Genomic DNA, 26767 nt, shown 5'->3' with positions numbered 1-26767 from the left:
CCCCATTGCCTCATCCCTGAATATATAAATAGAGATTTTTCAGTTATTTCAGCTCTAATTTCTACCCTCAAGTTATGCAGAAGCACTTCATATTAAGAAAAATTTAATGGCTAATCAATGGCCAATAACCCAAAGAAAGACTGCTCTGCTTAGACTACTTTGCCAAATCTCTTGCCTCCCCATCTCGTCAGTCTCCTTTCACATGCCTGCTGTTTTTTCATATATCCTCTACCACTGCTCCATTCTTGCGTCCAACAGAAGTTCTTCCCCTCACACCCACTAAATGCAAGTGCCAGTTCATTCAGTTCCTTTCCTCTTTTCCAGTCCTGTGCCTGCTTTGTTCTAGCCTGCGGACTGATCATCTTCCTCTACCAACCCCACACAGGGTATGCCAGAAACCCTGTTAGCCACCAAATCTGTAAGATGCATACAGAGAAGATAACCAGTGGTTGACAAATCTCACAAAACCTTTTGTATGGTTTTGATATGATCAACCTCAAACATAAACCTTGATTTATCTTCTGGTTGGATCCCATGGCTAATTAGCTCAGTCTGGATGGGTTCTCATAGCCTACTATTTCCACTACTGGCAAGATGTGCCCCAACATACTTCCTTCCCCTCTACTCCTCCCCCCACTCTCACCCCAAGTACCAACATTCAGTAATGTTAATTCACATGCAGCTACCATTCCTATTTATATTGTCTTCTAATTAAATCCTCACACCGTATCTACAACAGTAAATGAAAGATGAAACAGCAGAAAGATGAAACATCATTATTCTGCTGTCTTCCAAATTTGCAGTCATCATGACTACATGCTTTTGTAATGTTTTCATTCAAATTTTCTAAAGCCAATACAGTGATCTAACTGAAAAGCTTTAACTGATATCTTTGCTTATTTGAGGGTTCTAATGGCCTTTACCCTCCTGTTTGTGACCATATTTGAATAAAGAATTTCATATTGCAGTCATGAAAGTCCATGCTTATGCAGAAATGCTCAGTTCCTATGAAATAACAATGTATTTCATATTTGGGCATACATTTGCTGGGAACTTGAAGCAAGTCAGTAAGGTGGAGGAACCATTCGGTGACAGTTCTTGAATTAAAGCTTTACCATCCTGTCCCTTTCTAGATTTGTTCTGCAATCACATTCATACATTCCTTTTCATTGGTATGAAAATACTAGTTTAAACAGGTACTCAACAAAACAAAAAAAAAGACTACACAAAAACAGAAGTTCTACTTAATGCATAATGCAGGTTGCAATCCTAAATGATATAAAAAAGTGAAAACTATAAAATAATATTCACAGAACTATTTTGTTAATCCTTAAAATGTTTTCCAGAATAATTCTCCTTTTCCAACTTCAAAAGTGAAATTCTAAAATATGTTTTGTATAATCTCAATTTCTAATCCCTAAAAAATCTAAAATGATCTAATTTAAAAATAAAATAAAAATAAAATAAAATATAGATAATCCAATAGTAAAACTTTATTTTCAGTCCAGATGAATCTCTTCACCCATAAACAGGATTATTTTACCTGAACCAACTGATTTTCCTGTGCCCACAGTATTTGTTTTCTCTTTAAGCTTTATATTTTAAAATAAATCCTGCTGGGATTAGACATATGATCAAGTTACAGCAGAATAACAATTTAGGATTAGTCAACTGATTCAATAACTGCCTGTGGCACACTTTTTGATTGCAGCAAATTCTAGGTAATATAACTCATTTTACCTCTCTTTTACTGTGAAATAACTGAAATTGAAAAATTCTACTCTTTAGGGCAAGTAGGATATGCATAAACAGGAACCAGGGAACTGGGTGATGCATGAATTCTCATTAGACTATAGTAATTCAATCCTGTGCTTGAGACCTAGATAATTTAGGCATATTAACCCCATTGATTTTCAGAGTAGACAGTTTCCTACACCACCTCCCTCTCCTAGGTGTTACAACTGGCTCTTTCCTTATTTCTTCTATTTTTTTCTCACATTCATTTATGTGATTTCATATTGATTGTTTTTAGCTAGCTATACACACCCCAATGCCCAAGGTCTTGGATCTATCTGATTATTTGACCCAGTGTTATTTCATTATATACGGTATCAGAATCTGGCCAGAGAGTTTTCAAGGAAGGTTCCAGGAAATATTAGTGCTATATTGATTAAGAACAATTTATTTGCTCCTAAATATTCTTAGTTAATTTGCTAGTTTCAACTTTTCAAATGAAAGAGCAATCTTTCAACTCATAATGTTCCTTCAAACATTTATTACCACACTTAGTTTGACAATTTGCTTTTAGTTGCTGCGAGGTTAATCTGAGGGAGATAATATTTTTATGTAGGAGGTGAAAATAATATTTAATTTTACACCTGATGCTTAGGCTACTCCAGGCTACTATGAAGTCAAGTAAAATTTATGAGAAAAAAAAATCAGGATTAAATATTAAACATGGATACCTGAGGGGACAACGTAAAGAAGATGGGACCAAACTCTTCTTAGTGGTGGCCAGTGATAAAACAAGGGGTAACAGGTATAAACTAAACAACAGGAGTTTTCATCACCACATGAGGAAGAATTCTTTACATTTTGGGTGACAGAGCACTGGAACAGGCTGCCCAGAGAGGTTGTGGAGCTTTGGTTCTTTGGTTCTTTCAAAGAATCTCAGAGAGGTTCTTTGGAGCTATTCAAAACCTGCCTGGATGTGATCCTGTGTAACATGTTCTAGGTGACCCTGCTCCAGCAGGGTTGGATTAGATGATCCCTGAAGGTCCCTTCCAATCCAACCTCAACTATTTTGTGATTCTATGATTCTGTGATGCACTCCCAAAGATAATGTATTTAATGTATTCAAAACAACCCACTGTAGCTGCTGAAGCATTATTGTTATTATTTTTGTTTTTGTTTTTGTTTTTGTTTTTATTTTTGTTTTTATTTTTATTTTTATTTTTATTTTTATTTTTAAGAAAGTTATAGTGAGGGTGGACCATGTACTAACTAACAATCAACATAAAATACAGAAATCTTGACATGAAAATCATTTTGGGGAAAGAGAAAGAAATCATTGGTACACAGGATTGAACTTCAGTTCCACTACATTAGTGCTGTCTGATCAAGAGAGAGACTGTTAGTAATTATACAGAAAAAGCAGATATATTCAACAAATATTTATTTTATAATTCATCTAATTTTGGAATGGAGCAGCAAAATATGCTTGTATCATATCAGATGCTAAATTACCATCCAATGTATCCTACCTATGAATCAGAGGGTAGAAACATTTCTAAACAACAATCCTAAAGCCTTAGCAAAATGTCAATTCTGCAGATTGATGAAAAAAGAAAACTACAAATAATAAAAAAGAAGAAAAGAAAGAAACAAAAAAAAAAAAAAAAGAAAAAGAAAAGAGAAGAGAAAAGAAAGACCTAAGCCTTAGATTAGTTGTGGATTCTCTTTCCTCCAAAGTCTTTGAACAAGAGCAGATGTTATCAGGAAAACATGACTTAGCCAAAAAACATAGTGAATTGGAGTTAATACCTGGATGAAATTAATACCTTATATTCAAGATTGAACAAGATGGTCATATTTTTCTTTCTTAGGAGAATCTTTATGAACTGAAAGGTCATATAAAACTATACAAAACTGAAATCTCAGCTGTATTGTGATGACATATGTAAAGAAGAAGCCACCCAAATTTTTACACTGCTAGAAATTAAAGAAATTTAGTATCCCAAGATACAAACAATAAGTTCAAATGTGTTTTTACTCTGAAGAGTAATATCAAAAGTCAACATCATATCACACTGAGGAGCACAATCATTAAATAAAATTACATAAAAAGGTTAGGTTTAGTCCTTAAGCAACAGTACATTTAAAATGGCAAAATATCGCTAACGATACCTCTTCCTCCTACTTCTCTTTGCATGCAGTGCCCAGTAAAGTTTTCTCCCGGTCATTAGCACTCCAGACTCTTTAGGAAGCAGGTTAGTCAAGTTTGTGTGGGCATTCACAGAGGATGGAAACTTCATACTGGGGACATGTTACACCTCCACTCAAAGATCGTTTTTAGAGGTTTCATGGATTTGGTTGGACAGCTACAGTTAAGATGAATATTGGAAGCATAGTTTAGAGCTACAAATTCTTAAAATGCTCATCACAGGGAAATCACATTCATGTAGTATAATTGATTTTGGAAAAAAAAAAAAAGAAAAGATTCTGCTAACGTGGAATTGATATAATTAACAGGTTTTGCTGTATTAAACTCGTCACTGAATATAGTAAGCTGTTTTACTAGTCAAATTTCTTCTACAAAAGGAGTTTGTTCACTATGGGACTCCAAAATGCTGATCACTGTACAGCACATGAGGAGTGACATATTCCCTGCTCCAAGGCAGTGTTCTGACATGCGTTCTCAACCTTGCTGCAGTACAGTTTGACAAACTGACAAAATGTTTACTCATTTTAATGGATCAAGATCTGTTCTCTGGCAATATCTGGTTCCCAAAACCAAAACCATCTGTATCTTACACACTGATTTGCTCTTCCTCACTATTTGTTCTTGCAACAGAAGGCAATGGGATACTGAGGTCATGACAAAGTGGAAATACTGTTTTACTTAGGTTAATTATCCATTAACATAAAAATCTGACAGCATCAGTGCTTTGAATGGATACTGTGGAAACAAAAGCCATTCCCTCCAGGAGTACAATGTATAGACAGTGTATATACCAATATATACCAATGCTTTGCCATGGTATGTTCAATCCAACATCATAGTTATAGGCTGCTCTACTAATTACTGTAGGCATGCAGTAGGCATACAGAATGATAGGCACACAAAAATTAACATAGGGGTTTCAATGGTAATGTTTTACCATACTGAGAGACCATTAGCTCAAATTCCAATATGAAACAGATAGAAAGACCACAGACTTAAATAATAAACAGAGTCACACTCCTTTATCTCCTTCCTTGATTTTTAGTCCTTTGAGTTTACCTTTTTAAGTTGGTCTCCTTAACTATGAGGATGTTTAACAGAGATTATGTAATCTCACTTCTACAGTAGCCGATATTCCAGAAAAGAATCACATACCATGACCTTTACAGTAACATACTAGGACTCGGAAAGACTTTTATTTATTTATTTATTTATTATAAACAAACTATACTCCGCCTTTAAAAACAGAATCTATCCATGAGCACACCGAGTAACTGAAATATACTTTTTTTTTTTTTTCTTTTTTCCCCAAGGAAAATACAGAATTTGGAGACTTGAAATAAAAACAAAGAACTAAAAATATATCTGAAATATGTGCCACTGGCTGTGTTTTTAAAAAAGCTTGTATTTATGATTGCTGAAGTGTGAAAGTTTCTCCATGGGTAATTTTCTTAATAGAACTTGAAGAAATATGGTAGAAAGAAGCAACTTCAAGGAATAAAAGAACATCAGTAATATGACTTAACTTTTCAATAAATTCAATGTGTGCAAAGCAAATATAGTTGTGAGGCACTTCACAAAAAACGTTGCTGTGGTTTAACCCTGGTAAGCAGCTAAGCATCACACAAATATCCATTTGCTTCCCCCACTTCCCATGGGATAGGGAAGAGAATCAAATGGACAAAAACTGAAAACTTGTGGGCTGAGATAAAGACAGTTTAATAACTTAAAAGGAGGGTGAAGGAGAGGGGAGGGAAGGCAAAGAATAACAAAACCAAGGAAAAACAGTGATTCAAAACACAATTGCTTATTACCAGATGACTGATAATTGGGTAGGCGCTGAGCAAAGGCAACCATGCCATCCTGCCCCCAATTTTTTCTTGCTGAACAGAATAACCCTTTGATCAGTTTGGGTTAGCTGTCCTGGTTGTGTCCCTTCCCAGCTTCTTGTGCATCCCCAGCATCCTCATTGGCATGACAGCATAAGAAGTTGAAAAGTTCTTGACTCATTTTAAGCACTGTTCATCAGTAACTAAATCATTGATGTGTTGTCTATGTCATTTGTGTCATCACAAATCCAAAACATAGCACCGTACAAAATACCATGAATAAAAATATTCTATCCAAAACTATCACAACAGTTCTCTCTACAGAAATGCTGCAAACAACAATGAAAAGATGGAACAAATAAAACATTAATCAGGCAATGTAATAACTGCTTTGTTGTCCTCTCCCTCTTCCCCCCCCCCCAAAAAAAAAAAAAAAAAAGGCCACAAGCAAGATAATGAAAATATGGTTAACTACTAAACACCAAACCATTTCTTGGAAATGGCCTGGGTAGTTAATCAAGACATTAATCTTGAGTTTAATCTACAGTGTTGTTTTATCATTGTGTTCTATGATAACAAACCTAAATGCACACTTTCTCTGATTGTAGCATTAACACTAGTCAGTCATACAATATATGACAGGGTAATATTAACAGGCTTTTTGCAAACCTTATGAAAGGCAACAGCAGAATGAAAATTACCTTACAAAATTATTACTACAGCACTTCATAATGTGCGTGTTGACTACAGATGAAACAATAAATTGTCACACTTCTTTTTGTTTGTTTGTTTTACAATGATACCACAGTATAGATGACAAAAAAATAAAAATAAAAATGAAGAACCTGTTTTCTATTAAGTTCTAAGAAGCCTGTCACTCTGATGTTACAAGTCTCATTGTGAAACAGGAAGGAGGAAAGAAAAATAATGTGAATATATTCGTTTAGGACAGGTGATAAATGGCAGACTGAATATATTTTTCAGAAGCATAAATGCAGAATATCTTGTCCCAGCTATAAGCTGCCTACAGAGCTCTCTCCAGAATAGTAAGGGGAGAGAGTAAATGCTGTATATTTCAGTCTGTACTCGTGATGAACCAATGATCTTAAACATTTTTGCATAAGACACTTGCTTTGTTACAGGTATTCCTTTACAAAATCAACGTGTAGCTACTAGATCATACCTCAAATGAAAAAGAGTCAGTAGAGCTAATTCAAGTCAAATTTTCAGGGTGCATCCATTATCATATAATGTATCTACCTTGATATACAGAAATGTTTCCATGGAAATGATCATTTCTAAATTATTGTGGCATATGTTTGTCTCCTTTATGTACAGCTGGATGTTTTTGTGCACAGAAATGGCATTTTGCATGCAGAAGAGCTGCTGTCCTGTTTACAAGGATATGTAGGGAAGGTTACTGGAAACATTTCTACCAATACTGTGGTCTTGCAAACTTTAATTTGCCATATTGACTGAGAATCTTTAAGAAATGTATTACTTTTTTCAACATAAATATTGTTTAATGTTTATTCACACTTCTAGGCAACCCATAGTTCATGAAAAATGTATTAGGTCCTTGCCTTCCTAATGTTAGGTATATCAATGATATTCTATCCTTCTTCAAGTTTTGTCCATATGTATTCACGAATAATACTATTTAATGCTCAAATATAAATTCAAACCAATGTCTTGGCGTCTACTTAATGTTTTGCATACTAGGGTCTGAAGGTAAGCTTTTTAAAATATTGTTCCACTACCATTTCCTTTCAAAATGCACAAGACTTATTAGATTTTAAGTCCTCTAGGCACAAAAGTTGTTTTATATGTCCTTCTGTACACTTTCAAAGATATGAAATGATAGCCACAATAATGAAAAAAGAATATGAGGAGAAAAGGAAAATAAATTTAATAATTTAAAGAAACCCAAAAAAACTATAACATTTAATACTATCTCATCTGATTCTTTAATACTATCTCATCTGATTCTCACAATTTTTTCTTGATGTATAAAATTTTCAATACAATTTTATGCATACATGAACCATTGTGTAAGTCACAAATATTATCACAAATTTATACTGGTTTTATATCATATTTTAAAATTTATAAATACTAAAGATTCAAGGGCTTCATATGATTTAAGACACTTTTAAAGTTACTTAATATCTGTTGCTTCTGAGTAATTTAGATTTGTGATAGACAATGATGGGAGATGTCCCTAATTTTCAGTATCATGCAACAAAAATTGCAGCATTATGGCTTCTAAACATGCTGCTATTAAAAGCTGAAATTATTGAAAATATAACCACTCTGTTAAACAGTATTTAACAAGACAGAGAGATATACAAAGAGAATCTTAGTAACCATGATTCATTTTCTCTCTTGAAATCATAAACTATAGAGAAAGTTTTTAGACTTGAGGGGGGAGGGGTAAGTTGTCTCTTTTTTTTTTTTTTTTTTTTTCCCTAAGGTAAGCAAAAGAATACTTTGGGGAAAATAATTTAAATTGACTGTTGCCATTATCGTTATACATAGCATCATATTTTATTCCAATAACTAGTAGCCAGCTTCCTCTACCTCCCATCAGAAACTGATGGAATCCAAAAATAGAAAACTGAAATTAAAAGTGAAAGGGTTCTTATTTTTCTAGTTTTTCTCTGTACAGATGTTCCAGGCCACCTCAGGAGACAAGATACTCAGACACCTCTTATCTTATCTAGTACTTAAAGTATTACAATGAGCCTGAAAATATATACATGAACAATTGCATTGAACTTCATTCCTGTTGAAGATATCCTATTCAAATAGTGCTGTGTGGTAATGAATCTGAGCACATAGCAAGAAAATACAAATAGTCTTTAGGTAACATTACTTCCTTTGATTTAGGTGTTCAAAATGTTTTAAAGATAAATAAGGCAATATCTGGGAGCTGGAATGAAATAGGAAGAAAAGCACTATATATATGGAGAGTTAAATGTTGTGCAAACAGGAAGGTATTACTAATAAAATGGAATGAAATGGGAAAGAGATTCTTCCAGCCTTTTTTTTTTTTTTTTTTCCTGTCAAAAAGTCAGAAAACATTATTTTGCAAATATTAATTAAAACTAACAAAAATATATTATGCTTCTTATTGATATTTCATCCGTCCAGGCCCTAGACATACCTAATCTACAAATGAAGTACCCAGCTACTACCTATGCAAATTAAGGGATAGGACAGAAACTTTTAAGTAAATAGTGTCATAAAGCAGGCAATCTTACTCATCAATTGAGACGCCAAGATAATTATTTTATGTTCGCTTAAATACACTAATCTTAAGAAGGTTTTCTCTCCACCTCTTTATGATTTGAAGATACATAAAGCAGTCAAAGAGTTCTAAACTAAAGCAATTTATTAAAGCACTAGTATGTACAGGAAAAATAAAGCAAAAAATAATTTTAACTTTATTTTAACTTAATAATTTTAACTTAATTTGAGAAGCCTTAATTACTTTCTGTAACCAACATCTTCTTCAAATGTATCATAAAATGTATTGTTATTATTATTAATCTTCCATTTGTATTTTAGATATCTTTAAAGGTTAAACCAGTTAAAACTCTAGCTAGATACGTTCTTTTCTCATAAATAGCTTAATTCAGATTAATACTCATAATTACCCCAACTAAGGTGAACACTTCCATATGTATTTTATAATGTTTAAGCACATGTTGAATTGCAAATTGAAAAAAAAAAAAAGATTTTTTTTAGCCAGTATATTCATTCAAACTCTTCTGCATAAAGAAAACCTTATAATTTCCCTTCAACTGATGTGCAGACATCTCTCCTTTTTATAGACATGACTCCCTTTGATAACACAACTAAAAAGTAAGACATGGTAAATCCAAATAAGAGTTTATGCAAGTTATGTGCATAAAAGGAATATTATTCCATGTTCTGAGAAATATGAATGCAATCAAAGCAGATAGACTCTTTTTCCTCAAGCCATGATCATAGGGCTGTAAAATAGCTGAAGGCCCCATCTCAAGCAGAGTTTCCCATTGTCTGGCTGAGATGGTAGCATCATAAAAAAGAAATTTGCTCAGCACATCTCACTGGCTTTTCTCAGAGTGTACAGATCACTCATCAAAGTTGTGCTTGGCAGAGCCCCAGTGTAACAGTGCTCTCAAGCTTATGTGTAATTTTATGCATGTTGTCAATTTTACTATTTTCATTATGGTAACACATGTTCTGAGAAATTCATCCAGTATTTTAATGGACAAGGGACCATTAAGAGGTGACTATAAACATACTATTTTTCTATAAATTTAGTTCAGAGATTTATATGCAGAATGAGATTGTCCTGAAAATGCTCTATAAAACTTTCCCCAGATCCACAAATTAAAAACAGAAAAAAAGTTGAGAAGCAATTAATTTGGGAAAAATCAAGCCGTTAATGAAACTGGGGGGAAAAAAATGGTATGTTACAGTACAGTATTTGTAGTTACCAGCAATATAAACTATGTAAAGAAGTATTCTCTAAGATTTTAAACAATTTTCTTTGAATATATTTGCTTCAATCCACAGTTTTATTTCCCGAATGATAGAGCTAAAGATCTAACCAGAAAATATCAAGTAAAATTGACAGAGAATCTTGCTTTTATTATTATTATGATTATTTTTACCCAGTTACTCTATTGGTCATAGAAATACCATTGCTTTTGACTTATACTAGTATAAGAATTCTATATTTCCAGTAAAGGATATAAACAGAAAAGTAGCACTGAGCAGTATGCCATCTGTCTTGCTACAAATGAAAACTACAACACTTTAATCAGTCCCAGATTATACTCTCTTGTGCTCAGATTCTAATAAAGACAGTCATAACACAAGCCAGTTATCTACACCTGTATGAGGTGAAGGACACAATCATTATCAAAGTATCTTAACTTTGAGTCTACTCTTTTCATAAACACAGAAAGACTCCCAGGTAGATCAAGTGGAATTATTTCATTTTGTATTCTTTAAAATGGAGTCACTTATGACTGACTAGAGTCATAACCTTACTGCATTCATATAGGAAAAAAAAAAGCCCTCTATGATCTGTATTGCAGAACAGATTTCTTACTGCAGTGCCTCAGTACCATTCAATATGGATCACTTGCATTAATCCGAGAGTCAGATAAGATGTCATAGTAAGTATAAAAGAGGAAGATTACACCTGAAACACACTGGCAAATGAATGTCCAAAGGAGGAAACATTTATACTTATCTATCATGAAAGCTGCAGCATATATTTATCTATCATAAAAGCTGCATGTTCCATCAGTAGCAGGGAAGCCAGTTTTATTGTCTACAGTAACCATATCAAAAAGATGGAATAAAGTTTACAAGTATTTTATTTTATTTTATTTTATTTTATTTTATTTTATTTTGTAAGAAAATCTCCTGTTAAGCTATAGACATATAGAGTTGTTCCTTAGTGTTTAAAGAGTTTCAGTCTTTAATTCTCCTAGAAAGGATCATAACATTGCTTTTAATGAATTAATATATATATATATATATATATTTTTTTTTTTCAGGAAAAAGATAGAAAAGTAAAGTTGAACAACATTTTAAAATCTTAAGGTTATTTATTCTTTTATTCATTTTCTTTCTCTGTTAGAACCTGCCCTAAGTCTTGTCTCATTCAAGAAATACATACTCAACTTTGCTTATTTATTTAAAATAACTTCACATACATATTATCAGAAGATCTGATGGTCAGTGTGACTGCAGTCAGTGATGTTACAATAAAAATGCTGGGAAAAAAGCCTCTGTGTGACGCTAACCAGTGATTCTTTTCTATATATGTAAAGAAAGAAATAAAAGGTAATATAATAAAAGAAAATCCTTTGCTATAATTCATTTGCTATTAGATTTCACTTTGTTTTCACTTTAATTCATTGAAGGTGTAGATATTAAACAGACCACTCAAATAAAAACTTTAAAGAAAGGACCAGATGCCAAGCTTAAACCACTTAAATTTTATCCCAGTTGTCATTATAACTTATAGACATTGTATATTAGCATTACGGCAATGCAAATTTTAATCTCATGAAATTAATTTTTAAAATCTAGTGATTTTCAACTTGTGGTCTGTGGGTCTTCTAAGTGTTTGTAAAAGGTAAATAAGAAAAAAAATGTTACAAACAACACTATTGTGAGGAATTGGGAAAGTTTTAAACATCTCTAGGGTAAAAAAGAAAAAAAAAAAAAGAAAAAAAAGAAAAAAGGTTTTCAACTTTATGTTCAAACTCCCTTTTGAGAAATAGCAGGACTACATGAAGCGCTTAAATGTAAATAAATGTAAAAGTTCAGGTAAAATCTCAAACTACACAACTAAAATTTATTTTCTTTAAAATCATGAAAACATATGATTTCCCCTCTTCTACATAGTATGTTTTGTGAAAACCTTTTTTTTTTTTTTTTTAAAAAAAAAAAAAAAGACCCCAAACAAACTCCAGAGATATCTTACCAATGATAAAAAGAATTTCCACTGCAATGTCACTGACAGTTGTGCTTCGAGTTGTAGACAGCTCATCATGGCCAATAAAGCAAACATTATAAGGTACAGTCACAGCAACATAAAACGTTGCCAGTAAAATAAGCCAGTCCCAGCCAGCTTTAAAAGTGCTAAAATGCAATAAAATGAATTTGGATTTTTTTGCATCTGAAACTTTGTATTCTGGAAATGCTGGTTTATCTACAAAAACATTCTGAAAAGAGAAAAAAATGTAATGAGACAAAACACTAATTTGATCACACAGACATTTTTTCTAATATAGCTTTTTTTTTTTTTTTTTCTTTTCCAAAAGATTACAAAGAAATATGATACTCAAATGCAGGCAAGAATTAATATTGTAACATATCTTTCAAAAACACAGACATATTTACATATTATTTTAAACTTATGCAAATTCTTTGATATTTTTTCCTTTTTTTTTTTGAAGGAATTTTTGCTAAAAACAAATATTACAAATGCTGAAAGACAGATTATTTTTCACTGTTAGTGGAGATTTTTTCATCTTGAAAATCTGAATCGAAGAGTACTGTCTTTTAATCTCATAATTAAAATGCATCATAGAATTCATACATTATCTAAAAGCTACATTGATATGAAATATCGAGAATTTACCTGTAAAATAAAGATTAAAAATAAATTATAAAATGGATTTGATGTTTCCAAAATATTCAAAAAAGAAAAGTGGCAAAACATGTTGAAGAAAATATCCCAAACAAATTAAATTATTTTCTTAGAAGGAACAGAGATATAGGTTCCAATTCAAATGACTTGAACATTATATCACCAGTTCTATTGTGGTTTTAGATTAGATTTAGATTAATTCACCATCTCTCTAGAGAAGCCTATTTTACGATATTTTTTCTTGTCTTGGCTTCATACTAACATTTTTAACAAGATCTTTTTGTTGCTAACACAGCAACAATAACCTCATGTTTATTTAGATACATGGTTCTGATGATGGAATAGCTTTTGTGAATGTTGGGGCAGGAAGAAGATTAATGAGGAATGGAATAAATAGAATCAGAAGGGGATGGAATCTTGCAAAATATTTCTTCCTCTGTTGGGTGAATTCTGACTAAAAAGCAATGATTTTCTGCCAGACAGACTAAAGTTTTGTGTACATAAGGACATAATACTGCAAAATGGGAATAAACCTATAGAATGGAATAGAAATTGCTAAAGACAAAATATCCTTCCTATGCATATTTTCAGAGTTGTGAGAGATTGTTTCAGACTAGGTCTAGCCTGGTCCCGTGGATTGGACAGCTAGTTGAAGAGTCCTGGCTTAGTGGTATGAAGGTATCCAGTTCACATGCCCTGAGACTGCTGTAAATCAAAGCACAATTAGTAAGAATTCTTTTGAAAATTCCACTCTGATCGAAACCAAAATACTGAGGTAGACCCACCATAATATGGCTTTAGAACTTACTGCCTTCACTGTTAGATAATGTCTACCTTTGTCCTGTACCTTGAGTCTTTATCATCTAACAAAGGTCTCTGCATAAAAGACTTCAGTCCAACAAACAAGTTTTATAAATACTTAGCTTTCATCTTCCAGAGTTTAAATAAACCACTTGCCCTGCTGAATAGCAGCATGTAGTTCATGAACAGTCTTGAATTACTTACTAACAAAAATCTTTCTCACTGTCATTGTGCCCGCAATTAATGCTGTGCCAGTAATGAAGAGACTTACAAAACAATATTGTGTATAGCAAGCTATGATTGCTTCTGATTTCAAAGTTACTAACTATGAATATAAAAAAGACAACAGCATGACTCCAGACTTAATTACATTTGCGTTGTCTGTCATAACCTTTCTCTCTGTGCAATTCTTTTGAAATACTGATATCTTTGCCTTCTCCATTCCTACTTCTCTTGAAACTGGGGCGCTGAATTCTCATTGTTGCTACCATTGGTCCATTCTTAATCACAAAAAAGAAGAAAATGTTCCTCTTTTAATTTGAATTCAAACCCTTAAAATAAATTCACTAAATGAAGTAAATGAGTGCTTAATACACACATTTTAAACCAGTATAATATCATCTGCACAGGGATTTTGACAGTACAGGAAAGTCACCAAAGGATATTTAAAAGTCACATTCCTAAAAATATTGCTGCACTATAAAAATATAATATTCTGCAGCTTTTTGTTGTTATTTTTTTACATTTCTTTAACATTTAATATTTTAAAACATTTTTAACATTCTAAAAAATTTAACACTTTAAAACTTTTTTCAGCATTAATCTTTTTCTCTTTAAATTTTTTTTTAAATTAACATTTTTTATCATTTACAATTTACACTCAATGAAAGTGACTGTATGCCCCCTGAGACATATACCAGCTGTTTATTCTCATGTTCTTAGTCTAGCAAAGATTTTTCTGATATTAATTTCTAACGTAGTAATGTCTAGAGCAATGTATCTGTACTGCTGCTTAATTTTGGTGACCAATAAAAGGTGGTGGAACAACTAGATTTTCAGGGTGTTCACGATACATATCCTTTATCTACTTTTTCCAGGAGAAGAAGAGGAGACCATTTCTTTCTTGTGGCACTGTCATGGATTTTCAAAGGTGTTTAAATAAATATTTTTCTCTCTAGTTCAGAGATCATGGGATCATCAGCAAATGGAGTCAGGAGACCGACCGTATTTTTCTGGTCTGCTTTGTGACCACATGTCTCAGCATCTCAGTCCTCCTTTTTAACTTACAATTCCTTGACACATTTTGTCTTTTTACTTAAATTTTAAACTTTTTTTATAAACATATAAGAATATAGGCACTTACTTGGAGTTTTTTGATGCTAGTGAAAAACAAATAAACCAAATACTGTTCTGAGATTTTAAGAAAAACTGTTTCTGAGAAACAGTTCTGAGAAACTTAATAATGGGATTTTCCTGAGGTAAATGAATGTCTGATAGCTAAATACACTGTCTTGTTATATGAAGTTTAAAAATACAATAGTAGGTAGAACTGCACTTAAGTTTGCTTTACTCCTCTTGTTATGATATGATTAGGACATTTCTAAGGTAACTACTGAACATTTACAACACTTTTTTTTTTTTTTTCTTCCAAAAAAGAACGGTATAAAGAGTACATTAAAAAAAATAATAATTACACCTACATTATTAATTTTTAATTTGTTCTTCTCTCTTCTTTGTAGGTGTCCAGAGATATGATAAAGGACAGCTCTACTCCGTCTTCGAGCTGAATCAAAATGTGACCCAGCTCTTCCTCTTCCTTTCCATTTTTCTGTAGAACAGAAGTGAGAGTCCATTAAATCAGAAAATGACACTTCAGCCTTTGAGACTTGTACTATTGACATTTTAGAATTTGCTATAAATAAGATTAAATATACAGAGTATACACACCTTTTTATACACCTATATATGCCTTTTATTGGTTTTACTTAATATTTTGCAGTTAAGAAAACAAAATCCCTCTCCTGAAGGGAAAATAAAAGTCACTGTTAAGTGTTAAAAGTCAAATGTCTTCACTCAATTCAGACGCAATTAATTCCATCATATGATTTCATAGGTAAGTTTACCAGTTCAGAACATGAAATCCTGATTACTGACAAGCTTCAAGAGTGCCTAGGATTAACCACTTCAAAGCAAACAAACAAACAAACAAACAAAAACAAACAAAAATAACAATTTACTTTCTCCTCTTGTGGTTTACTTTACAAAACTAAGACTTTTACTTGGCCTGCATTATATCAGAATGTGTTAATTTGCAAGCTTTCTCACTAGTAATATTCAAATTTTAATTTAAGTCTTTTAGATTTTTAATTTTTCTTCCACATGGTCACTGTCATAATCATTTGACTTTTTTTTTTTTGTGACGTAAAATCTATTCAGGTAAAAACTGGATACTGTTTTGAAAAGATTTTATTTTATTTCTTCTATTCAGATATCTGTAACTGTCAGTCATGGGAAAAAAGAGTTCTTGCTTATACAGCAGTAAATTCAAGGTAACTCCGCTGACTCTGATGGAATTACAGAGAATTGACGCCAGGGTAAATGAAAGCAGACATTTTGCAATGTGTCAGGATTCAGGAAAAAAAGAAATTGTGCGAATAAAGGAAGAAGCTGCCTGTCAAAAAGGTTTAATTAAAGTCAACTCAATGCATACAAATTAGGGAGAAGGGGGGTCAGGGGGAAAACAAACAACACATTTAGTACTTTAATTTAGGCTGAAATTAACAAGAAAAATAGCTACATCTTTAAACCTGCCTATGAAAAGGAAGATTGGAATTATAGAAAATGGGTGCATTTTTGTCTCTACAAAGAAGCAGCATAAATAAAGACAAGCTATAAGAAACAAAACTTTCCAAACTTTTTAGTGAAGAATGCTTCACTTAGTTCATGTAAGAAACCTCTCAAGATGATGATTTTTTACATGTCAATGAGGAGGAGAAAGGGTAAAAAAAAAATAAATATACATGTTAAAAAAGCTGCACTGCAAATCAAAATTAGCGACTCGAAAGCTGTGGAAGGTGGAAGAAGAAGCCCCACACTTCATACTGCAGTTTCCTTATCTCCATTTTCTGTCTACAAAGCATAAATTTGCCAGAAACAAAGAAATGTAAGACAAATTTGGAAAATGATAAAAAAAAAAAAAAGACAACCTTTTTTTTCTTTTAAACCTCCATCTCTCAATTATCAAACCATTTAAAACACAAACTAAATTTTTAAAATATTCATAAATTGTGGGTGAGTGCAGACTGCTTCTCCACTTCCCTGAGCAAAAAATCTGAATTTCTTGAATTGGGTCTCCATTGTAGGGTTGGATAGCTGTATATATTTTTGCCATTTCAGTTTAAAATCTTCAACACTTTTTACAGACTTCATTTTCTTAGCTTTCTCAACCTAAATTGTCATGCTAGATGAAGCCAACTCTGCTGCCTTTCCAGGTAGGCGATAACACATGCTTCAGACATGCTATCAGACATGTTGAGAAAGCAACAAACTATCTTAGACGAGGTTTTGGCTAGAAATATTTTCAGGACTCTTTCACCAAATGTTTTGTTCTCACAATTCCCTGTATTTAATACCTATTAGGTCTTTAACCTTAAAAGTACAAGATAGTCCACCCCAGTATGTGGTGGATACAACAGCCTATGTATTGAGATCCATGCTGAGTCACGTTGCATAAAGCAGGCACAGTGCCTTCAGGTAGAGTTTCTTTGAGTGCTTTCAGCAACCCCGACAATGCAAGGTTCTTCTAGCACAGCAGTCCATTCAAGCAGGTCCTCTTTCCAGAATAACATACAGTATTCAAGATACGGATACACAGCCGCTTTATGTAATACCAAAATAATACTGTCAGCTTTGTTCCTAATGGCTCCTAAATTTAGATTTGCCTTTTTCTCCTCTCCTCTCCTCTCCTCTCCTCTTTTTTTTTTTTTTTTTTTTTTTTTTTACCCATTGAATACCGAACTGAAAACTATCCACAACTCCAACATCTATTTCCAGAATGGTAAACATTACTACAAACATAATCAAAGTATGTACTGTCAAGTAAGGCTATTTTTTTCCTATGTATTAGTGCTGCTGATTTTACACTTTCTGTCCACTCTTTAATAAAAGTTCCTTATAAGGTTTTCAATTTCATGTGCCACTGATCTTATAATATTTTGGTTTAGATGGATCCCATCTCTCCTACGTAAGTTTAACATTCCAGCTAATAAGAGTTCTGTATTCATTAACCTACTCAGGCTGTGGGGCTTGATACGGTACTTAGAATGACAGTAGTTGTATGTTTGCACAGCCAGTTGCTTCTATCACAGAGTGGTTCTCCATATCCAATTCACTGATCAGTATTCTGAAGGAGATAGTTTTTTGTTGTTGTTGTTGTTGTTTTTTGTTTTAATATACAGCTGTTTATTACTGATATTTAAAAATTGTTATGTACCTAACAGATTCACTTTCTTTTCGAAGGATGTTAGACAAAAAGACACCACAGTGAATCCAACCAGCAGAAACGCACTTTAAATGCTGCTGTTTTATTTTTATATTGTGCTTAAAATCAAAAGGATTTCTCATCTTCCCAAGTAGTGTAAGAAATCAGTGTTTTAGAAAAAGCTGTTTGGGGGTTCTGTTGCCTGGCATTTTTATACACTCCTTCCTTTGTGATGATAATCCCCCCTAAATAGGTGTTAAAAAGGATGTTTTGCAATTTAGTCTTAAGTCCCTTTTTAGTTGAGAAATATGGTAATATGTTTTTTAACTCTCTTGATGTTGTTCAATGCCTTTTCTGTTTCTTTAATGAGATTAGCTATAGCAACACAATCACATATGACAATCTCAGAAGTCTTTTTCCAAGAAAAGAAACTAACAAGAACCCTTCTCTGCCAATCTTACCACTACTCTCATAACAGCTTGAGAACTCATAAACTTGTCATGCACATGAAAAGCACCAGAAAATGCAAATGCCTTTGTAGCCAATGACATTTTGTTTTATAAAAACATGATATATCAAGCTTACATCAATAGAAAGTGGAGATTTAATTCTTTTTTTGTCCTTGCAAAAAAAGTCACAAATTCTGATAGGCTCCACTACGCTTGTGCTGCCTTAACAACACAATGCAAAAGAACCTGCCTGATTTACTGACCAAATTCAAACCTAACCTATGTCTGCTCTCCTTTGAATCACAACTGAGTAGTCAGAGAATAGCACTGGATATTCCTTGGAAAGCAAATCCGTCCCATACATTCAGAAACATGTTAATCTTGAGCCATAGACTCATGCAATCTACAGTGAGTAACTCCAATGTGACCCAGAAATGTTACACTCACTCCATAGTAGACAAGCTGTGGCATGAGGGAGATCATGAAATAGATGTATTTTCAAACAGTGAACCTGCTCAAGCCAGAAATGTTGCACGCTACTGGAAAAGACAAACAAACAAACAAACAAAGTCTCATCATCCTTGATATTTTTCTTATGGCATTAATTTGTATCCCTTTGAAACAACTACATTCACATTTTTCCTCAGGTTATGTATTATTGCTAAAAAAAAAAAAAAAAAGGAAAAGAAGAATGGAAGGAGGCAGGGAGGCAGGAGGGAGGGAGGGAGAGAGGGAGGGAGGGAGGGAGGGAGGGAAGGAAGGAAGGAAGGAAGGAAGGAAGGAAGGAAGGAAGGAAGGAAGGAAGGAAGGAAGGAAGGAAGGAAGGAAGGAAGGAAGGAAGGAAGGAAGGAAGGAGGGAAAAAACACCACCACACACAAAATCCAAACCAAACTAACCAACCAAAAAACCTTCAACACATTAGTTAAAAACACCAGCTACATTGGGTGTTTAACTGCTCAACAAGGTGTTGTATAACATCCACTACCAGTATGGATCTTTACCACAGAAAGTTTTGCATAGAATTATATATGACATGAAAGATTAACATCTAGTATCTCATTCATATTACATAGGAAAATCAAAAAGATTGATCTGTTTTTACTTAAGTAATCATATCAGAAATATTTAAATGAATAGTAGCAGTCAAGACAAAGATTCCTGAATCATCTTCCAGATTTCAGGAAATCAAATAAACTCATAAAAACCTGCAGTAAGCACAGTAAAAGGGAGTTCATACTAGACTGAAAGTGATTCTCCAGAATTCTGTGGGTGACATAACTCAATAAAAAGCTCAGAAGTGTATTGAAAGGAATAAACAGAAAATCCTTTATACCAAGAGTTTAAATTTTATAAGGCATCTGTAAACCCATGCAGGAGCAGGTGACACTGAAACATAACTAAATACATTTGTTGATTCTCTTTAGGAAAAAATAAAATGTCTATCTAATTAAAATAGATATTTTCCCTGTGGTTTGGAATAAAACAAGTATTTTATGCATCACAATATCTTTCAGAATGTTAGAGAACAAGCAACCTGCACTTCTTAAATTTAACTCAGAAGAGAACATACAGAAAATATGTGAATGAAGTAGAGTAGAGCAAGGTAAAATATTCTGAGGGTTACATTTTTAAAATGCACACTTAAGTAACCGTATTCATGTAAAGTAGTTCTACTGCAGACCAGGACAAAGCCCTGGTCTAAAGGCTGGAGACTGCAAATTTGGATCTCTCAGAAGTATTTTATTTATTTATTTATTTTACAGCTTTTCACAGGTTTTGAGTAAATAGTGTGGATTGAAAAGACAGATTTCACCAGCATGGACAAGTCCATAACTGGTTGCTACATTCTTTTATTATTATTTTTTTTTTTTACAACTGCACAATCTAATTAGCTCCATGGCTCTATTCCATTCTCAACCACCTGACTGTCTCTGCTGTCTTGTTTGCTTGCCAGATGAGGCTGTAAGACTGACTCAGACACACTGCCTATCCTTCAAACAGTATAAACATTACTATATTAAGATGTGATGGACGGAAGGACGGAAGGAAAGAAGGAAAGAAGGACGGAAGGACGGAAGGACGGAAGGAAGGAAGGAAGGAAAGTTGATTTTGAGGAACACAGGATAAGGCAATATGAAAAGATTTTGAACAAACAGGAAAAAAAAAAAAAAGAAAAAAAAAAAAAAAAGAAAAAAAAAACACCATAGGGAAGGCTGGTATGAGTTTTTCTAGGTTTTTAAAAAAACTTTCACTAACTTCCAGGTATTGTTCTCCAGGGTACACCACACCAGCAGTTGTCAGTATAAAGAAAACTGATACAAACGTGCTTTGTTATTAATGACAGTATAAAAGCACTACCATGGCCAATATGCTGCAGGAGGTCTGTTAGTTTCAAGACATATTCGTTCTGTCAACAACAGTCAAATGTTCATGGAACTATTAGCTGTATGGTGGATCCAAGTTAGCCTCTAGCCACTTTTTTCCTCTGTTAACTGATTAACTGATTCAATGAGAAAACGTACTTAATGCACATGCCAGCTGAAAAGCTCTAAATATTAAAAAATATTTTCAAAGAGACTAATTTTTGCACAGAAACAAATGTATGATCTTCATCATTTTAATATTACACCTTCAGAGAACAATAAGAGAAAAGAAACAATGGTATACATTACTCCTTGTCTCATGTATTGGAAAGACTTTTAAACAGCAGTAAGCTTAATGAGATAAGTTGCTGATTCTTCCATCATGAAGAATTAGGAGGTGGAAGAAAGACACACAAAGACCAGGGATTTCTCTTTCTCTCTACCTCTACTTTGGTTGTTGAAGGGTCTGCATTCCCCCCCAAAAAATATATATTTTATATATTATATAATATATATATATATTTTTCCCCAGAAGCTGGTATTTGGACATATTTCATAAAATTCAGAATTGAAACAAAAATAAAAATCCAAGTAGGTGCATCTTTCTTTGGCTACTTCTAACAATAGACAGATCCAACAGAACAAGGAAGGTAAAGTGATTTTAAGCTATTTCTGTTTGTTAACACTACTGCCTTCTCCCAGGTTTTACCTGAAAAGTTGCAAAATCTCTAATAAAATAAAATACCCCAACTCAAAAAAAAAAAACGAACAAAACTATTTCATAACTGCATTAAAATAGTTTATTCGCCAACTCATTATTCCACATTTATAAAGTGTTATTGCACTAGGGGAAATATAGTCATTTTGATTATGCTACTAAATTTGAAACATACCTTCTAATTTATCTGAAGTGACTATTGATATGTAGTCATACAGAACAAAATTTATTGTTAAATATTTTTTTGCTGGATTACTACTTATTATTCAGCTTTTTTTTTTTTTACACGTCTTTTATTTCCTGATTCTTAAAGTCATTGAGAAACTTGTCATTGACATCCACAAGCAATAGTGCATTTCTGTGCATGAATATAATATTTAGGGCCATAAATTCAATGAATTTAAAGTGCCTCATTCTATCCCCCCTTTTAATTCCATGATAATGGAATGATTAATGATTAATTAATGGAATGATTAATGATTAATTCATGTACTTTACTTACTGATATTTTTTACTCCAAAGTGTTTATTTATTTATTTTATTTCTAATCTGAAGTGGTGGTAGTTTCACACTCATTGATGTTTTACATATTAATTTAATAAATGATTTGCACAGAAGTTGATAATACAATATAAACTTGCTCACTTGGAAGGTTAAAATGAGAATAAAAATACCTGAGTAATTTCTACCTTATAATGAAAGCAAGAGTTTTGACAAATAAGGACTTGTTTTCTTAATACATTTATCTACAATTCAGAACCAGATCAGTCACCTATAAAAGCATTTTGTGGACAAGACAGTTTTTCCAAATGTAAGGCATGGGAGAAAGAGAGTTTTTTGTTTTGTTTTGTTTTGTTTTTAAAGTTAGTTTAAAGAGCTAAAAAGAGCATATAAGTTCAAAAACCTTTCTGTTTTTATGTGGTCAATGAAACACCTACAAATTCTCTGATTTCTTCTCAAGGAATTATTTTTTCAGTATATGAAATGACAGGAGATGAAATAAAACTGTTTTAAACCTTGAAACTGTTTTTGTTACAGCTAGGCAGAACTTGCTTTTAATAGACATTATTTATGGAGTCTTTGTAGGACCTCAAAGTTGCTCGGAGGAGCCACTGCATGAACTAGATTCAGCATAGCTGCAAATATAAGTGAATTCTGCAAATGTTCCAGCTACCCTTACTTGTGTTTCTGAAGACATGTACAATATACCTCCTAGTTCACTTAGTCTCCTAATTAATAAAATGTAAGACACCAGGCTATGTCTAGGCCTGTGAAAGTCTTAAGTTTATTTACAAGGTTCTGCAAACCTAACTCCCTCTATCTATCCTCCAAAACACAAACCATAACATACTGCACACACAACTTTGAAGATCTCTTCTAATTGGCAATGCACATACTGAACACATTTGTGTTTTTTTTCCATGATGTCTGCTGTCAGTCTTACATGTTTGAACTAGCAAACTCTGAAAGGAAAATCTGAAGATATTTTCCACTGTCTGTCCTCAACATATTCCAACAACCAGAAAACCACCAAGCTGAAATACAAAACAGACAAAAAACTCCTACAAAACTCATCTTTTGATAACTTGTCTTTTAAAAATCTAGGGATGCTTGCATGAGTTTATCCAGGAACCAGTGAGTCAAATGGTAGCTAATGCATTTGTTCTCTCATCCTTCCAGGATATTCTCCAGAATACATGCTGCCTCCTCAACATCTCCATATTCATTTGCTTAAGAATAATTTTTTTTGTTTTTCTTCTTTTTATTTTTTTACTTTTTTTTTTTTCCTTTCTCTCTCTCGACATGTACTGCAAAGGACATTTCTTCCTCACCTCCATAATTTTAAAACTTTTTAAAACCACCATTTACTTTTAAAACTTGGTATAATGCTAAAGTAATGGCCATGAAGATCAATACTTCTACGGGTTCAAGACTCAAACACAACATATTTGCTTGCATAGAGAAGGTGCAAAGGTATATGCTCACATGTAAAAAAAAAAAAAAAAAAAGAGCAGAAAAGACAGCTCTATGTGTGTCTCCTGGATGTTTGCACTCTTATGCAATGAGCAAGAGTAAAGCAGGTTCTCCTTACTGAGGACAAGAGATTCAGACTCTTTCTACACTGATGGTCAGCCAGAAACAAAGTCATCCTTGAGAAGATGTAACAGAGTCAAAGAACAAAGGTTTCCATGACATGTAGCTCCTTTGAGCAGAGGAGTCAAACTATTCTGCTATCTCACCTCCTGTATTGACACAAGTGCACGATGTCCCATTCATCCTGAAACAATTCTACCTGCTTTAAATAATGTATATCCAGGTGACAGTACATCCCCTTCTAAATACCCTGTCTCCTGACAGGCATAATGTGTTTTCACAGAATCACAGAATTTCTAGGTTGGAAGAGACCTCAGGATCATTGAGTCCAACCTCTGACCTAACGCTAACAGTCCCCACTAAACCATATCCCTAAGCTCTACGTCTTTTAAAGACCTCCATGGATGGTGACTCCACCACTTCCCTGGGCAGCCTGTTCCAATGTCTAACAACCCTTTCGGTAAAGAAGTTCTTCCTAAGATCCAACCTAAAACTTCCCTGGCGCAACTTAAGCCCATTCTCCCTCATCCTGTCACCAGGCACATGGGAGAACAGGCCAACCCCCACCTCGCTACAGACTCCTTTAAGGTATCTGTAAAGAGCAATAAGGTCACCCCTCAGCCTCTTTTTCTCCAGGCTGAACAATCCCAGCTCCCTCAGCCGCTCCTCGTAGTACTTGTTCTCCAGGCCTCTCACCAGCTTCGTCGCCCTTCTCTGGACCCGAAAAAGTTTTTAAAACTAAGTTTTGTGCTCTGAATATTCACTGCTGTAGTTTGATCAAGAAGTATCTGAGAACAATTAAGCAGAATAAATCAAATCATTCTGCATGTTGCAAAATTTATTAGTAGAGACAATCCTTGTCCTCAGCAGCCTTTTTTTTTTTTTTTTTTTAAACACAAAAATATGGAATATAAAATGGTTGACATATGGTATTTCACTTTGGCACACTGAAAAGAACCACCTCTCCCTCCAACAATGTGTAATCAAAATAAATCTGTCTTCTTAGAAAGAATTAATAGGAAGTAAAAAATGGCTCACCATTTAAACCATATCACTGCAGCTTATTTTAATCCATGGTGGGAAAAGCGTCCAGCTTTTCATTCACAATTATTATTGGGATAAAAGCATCTTTTCCAACAGGAAGGCTAACCTGGCAGGGAAGCCTTTCAACTATGATGGGATATGATGGGAGGAGACTAGATGACATATTTGCTGGGGGGGCAGGTAATTGGGAACAAACCTATGCATTAGGACAGGATGAGGGTCAGCTAGCAGGCAAGCAGCTTGCCAGGCAAAACCTGGAGGTTTTGGTAGCTACCAAGATGAGCATGGGCCAACAATGTGCCTGGTGGTAAAGAAAGCCAACAACACTGTCGGCAGCATTAGAAAGAGAGTTGCCAGCTGGTTAGGGGGGATGATCTCCTCAGTACTAGTGAGATTCATCGTAAATACTGGTTCCAGGTCCGGGCTCCCCTTTAACAGGACAGAAATGGACACACATCAACACAGTGAGTCCAGCAAAGGGCCACAAAGATGACTAGATATTTGGAGCATCTAACACATGAGGAGATGTTGAGAGAGCTGGGACTGATTTGTCCAGAGCAGAGAAAGACCAGGAGGAAAAATAGTGTGTATAAATACCTGATAGGGAGAAATACAGAGGAAGCCAGACTTTACTTAGTGGTACCTAGTGAAAATACAAGACGCCCTGGGCACAAACTGAATATATGAAATTCCATTTTAACATAAGGATTTTTTAACATAAGGATTTTTTTTTCCACTTTGTAGGCAGTCATATATTGGAACAGGTTGCCCAGAGAAGTGGTAGAGTCTCCATCCTTGGTAATACTCAGGACACATACTAAGTTCTAGCCGACCCTGCTTTGAGTAGGTGAAAGGGAATTGGTGTAGACATTCTCCAGAGGTTCCTTCCCACATTAAATATCAGGTGATTTTCTGGTTAATATTTATTACTTATATTTTTTATACTAATGATGGAGTATATTTCTACAACAAACTTACAGGTGTGGCAACAAATGCAGTGCTGAAACCAAACTGACAATATTGAAAGGATGAGGGCTCTAAGAACATTGCCATTAAATAGGGTGCATGATGTCATGGAGGGAAGTGATGGTAAATTAAGTTTTAAAACAAAACGGAACAAAATCAAAAACATGAGGTGCTGATTGTCACAGAACCTCTTAAGGACTGTGTTACACAAGTTTTTCCCTTTATCTTAAAAGAAAGTTTAAAGAAAAAGTCCTCTCTAATCATTGCACGATAGGACTAATTTCATTGGAAACTTTTATACAGAGGAAGAAAAGAAAAGAATCTGTTAAATTTGTATTTAAAATGAGACATTCAAAAGAAAAGGTCACAGACAGTGTCTGACATTTGGGCTGAGTAAAGGAAAATCAGGCAAAAAAGTGGACTTTTGCAGTCACATTGGCACAAAGGAGCAACTGAAGTTGTCTGAACACATGAGATAAAATAGATAAATGTGCTGCAGAAAATCAAGGGGAAATTCAAACAAATATCTCCTTATAATAAAACTATAAGTTTTATTATAACATGAGTAACAAGGGAAGTAACAACTAGGGATCACGAAGTAACAACCAGGATCAGAAAGTAGCACACAAGACAGCCAAACCTCATTAGTCATAAATTTATAGCAATTCTTAAAACTCAAGCTGCCAACACAGAGCAAAAAAAAAGAATGGGCATTTTCTGGTGTAATGCAACTCTGCATGAGTATGTTCACAGTCAGAACATGGTTGGGATCTAGAAGGAATATTAATTTTTAAATGCGTAACAGAAAACATGAGTTAAAATCTGCTTAGATTTTCAATTTAACATGAACTCACATCAAAAGCTGGAGACCATTTTAATCCATCCTAAACTAAGTATTACAGCTACAAAATGTT

At 33.7% G+C, this 26767-nt stretch overlaps 1 protein-coding gene across 1 annotated transcript in view; it reads right to left on the bottom strand.

The window, feature by feature from the left end:
• The window catches only part of KCNH8 (potassium voltage-gated channel subfamily H member 8), a 181283-nt gene that overhangs the window by 77171 nt on the left and 77345 nt on the right, over positions 1-26767 (bottom strand). Inside the window, exons 4-5 of the mRNA XM_068674337.1 lie at positions 15439-15566; positions 12269-12509 (exon numbers count right to left, since the gene is read on the bottom strand). Of these exons, the coding sequence (XP_068530438.1) occupies positions 12269-12509; positions 15439-15566 (369 nt within the window). The remainder of the gene's footprint in view (positions 1-12268; positions 12510-15438; positions 15567-26767) is intronic.

Source organism: Anas acuta, chromosome 2 (assembly GCF_963932015.1).
Source record: "Anas acuta chromosome 2, bAnaAcu1.1, whole genome shotgun sequence".
Lineage (NCBI taxonomy): Eukaryota > Metazoa > Chordata > Aves > Anseriformes > Anatidae > Anas > Anas acuta.
The sequence above is the reverse complement of the archived record's forward strand: the minus strand, read 5'-3'. Positions and strand labels throughout refer to the sequence as shown.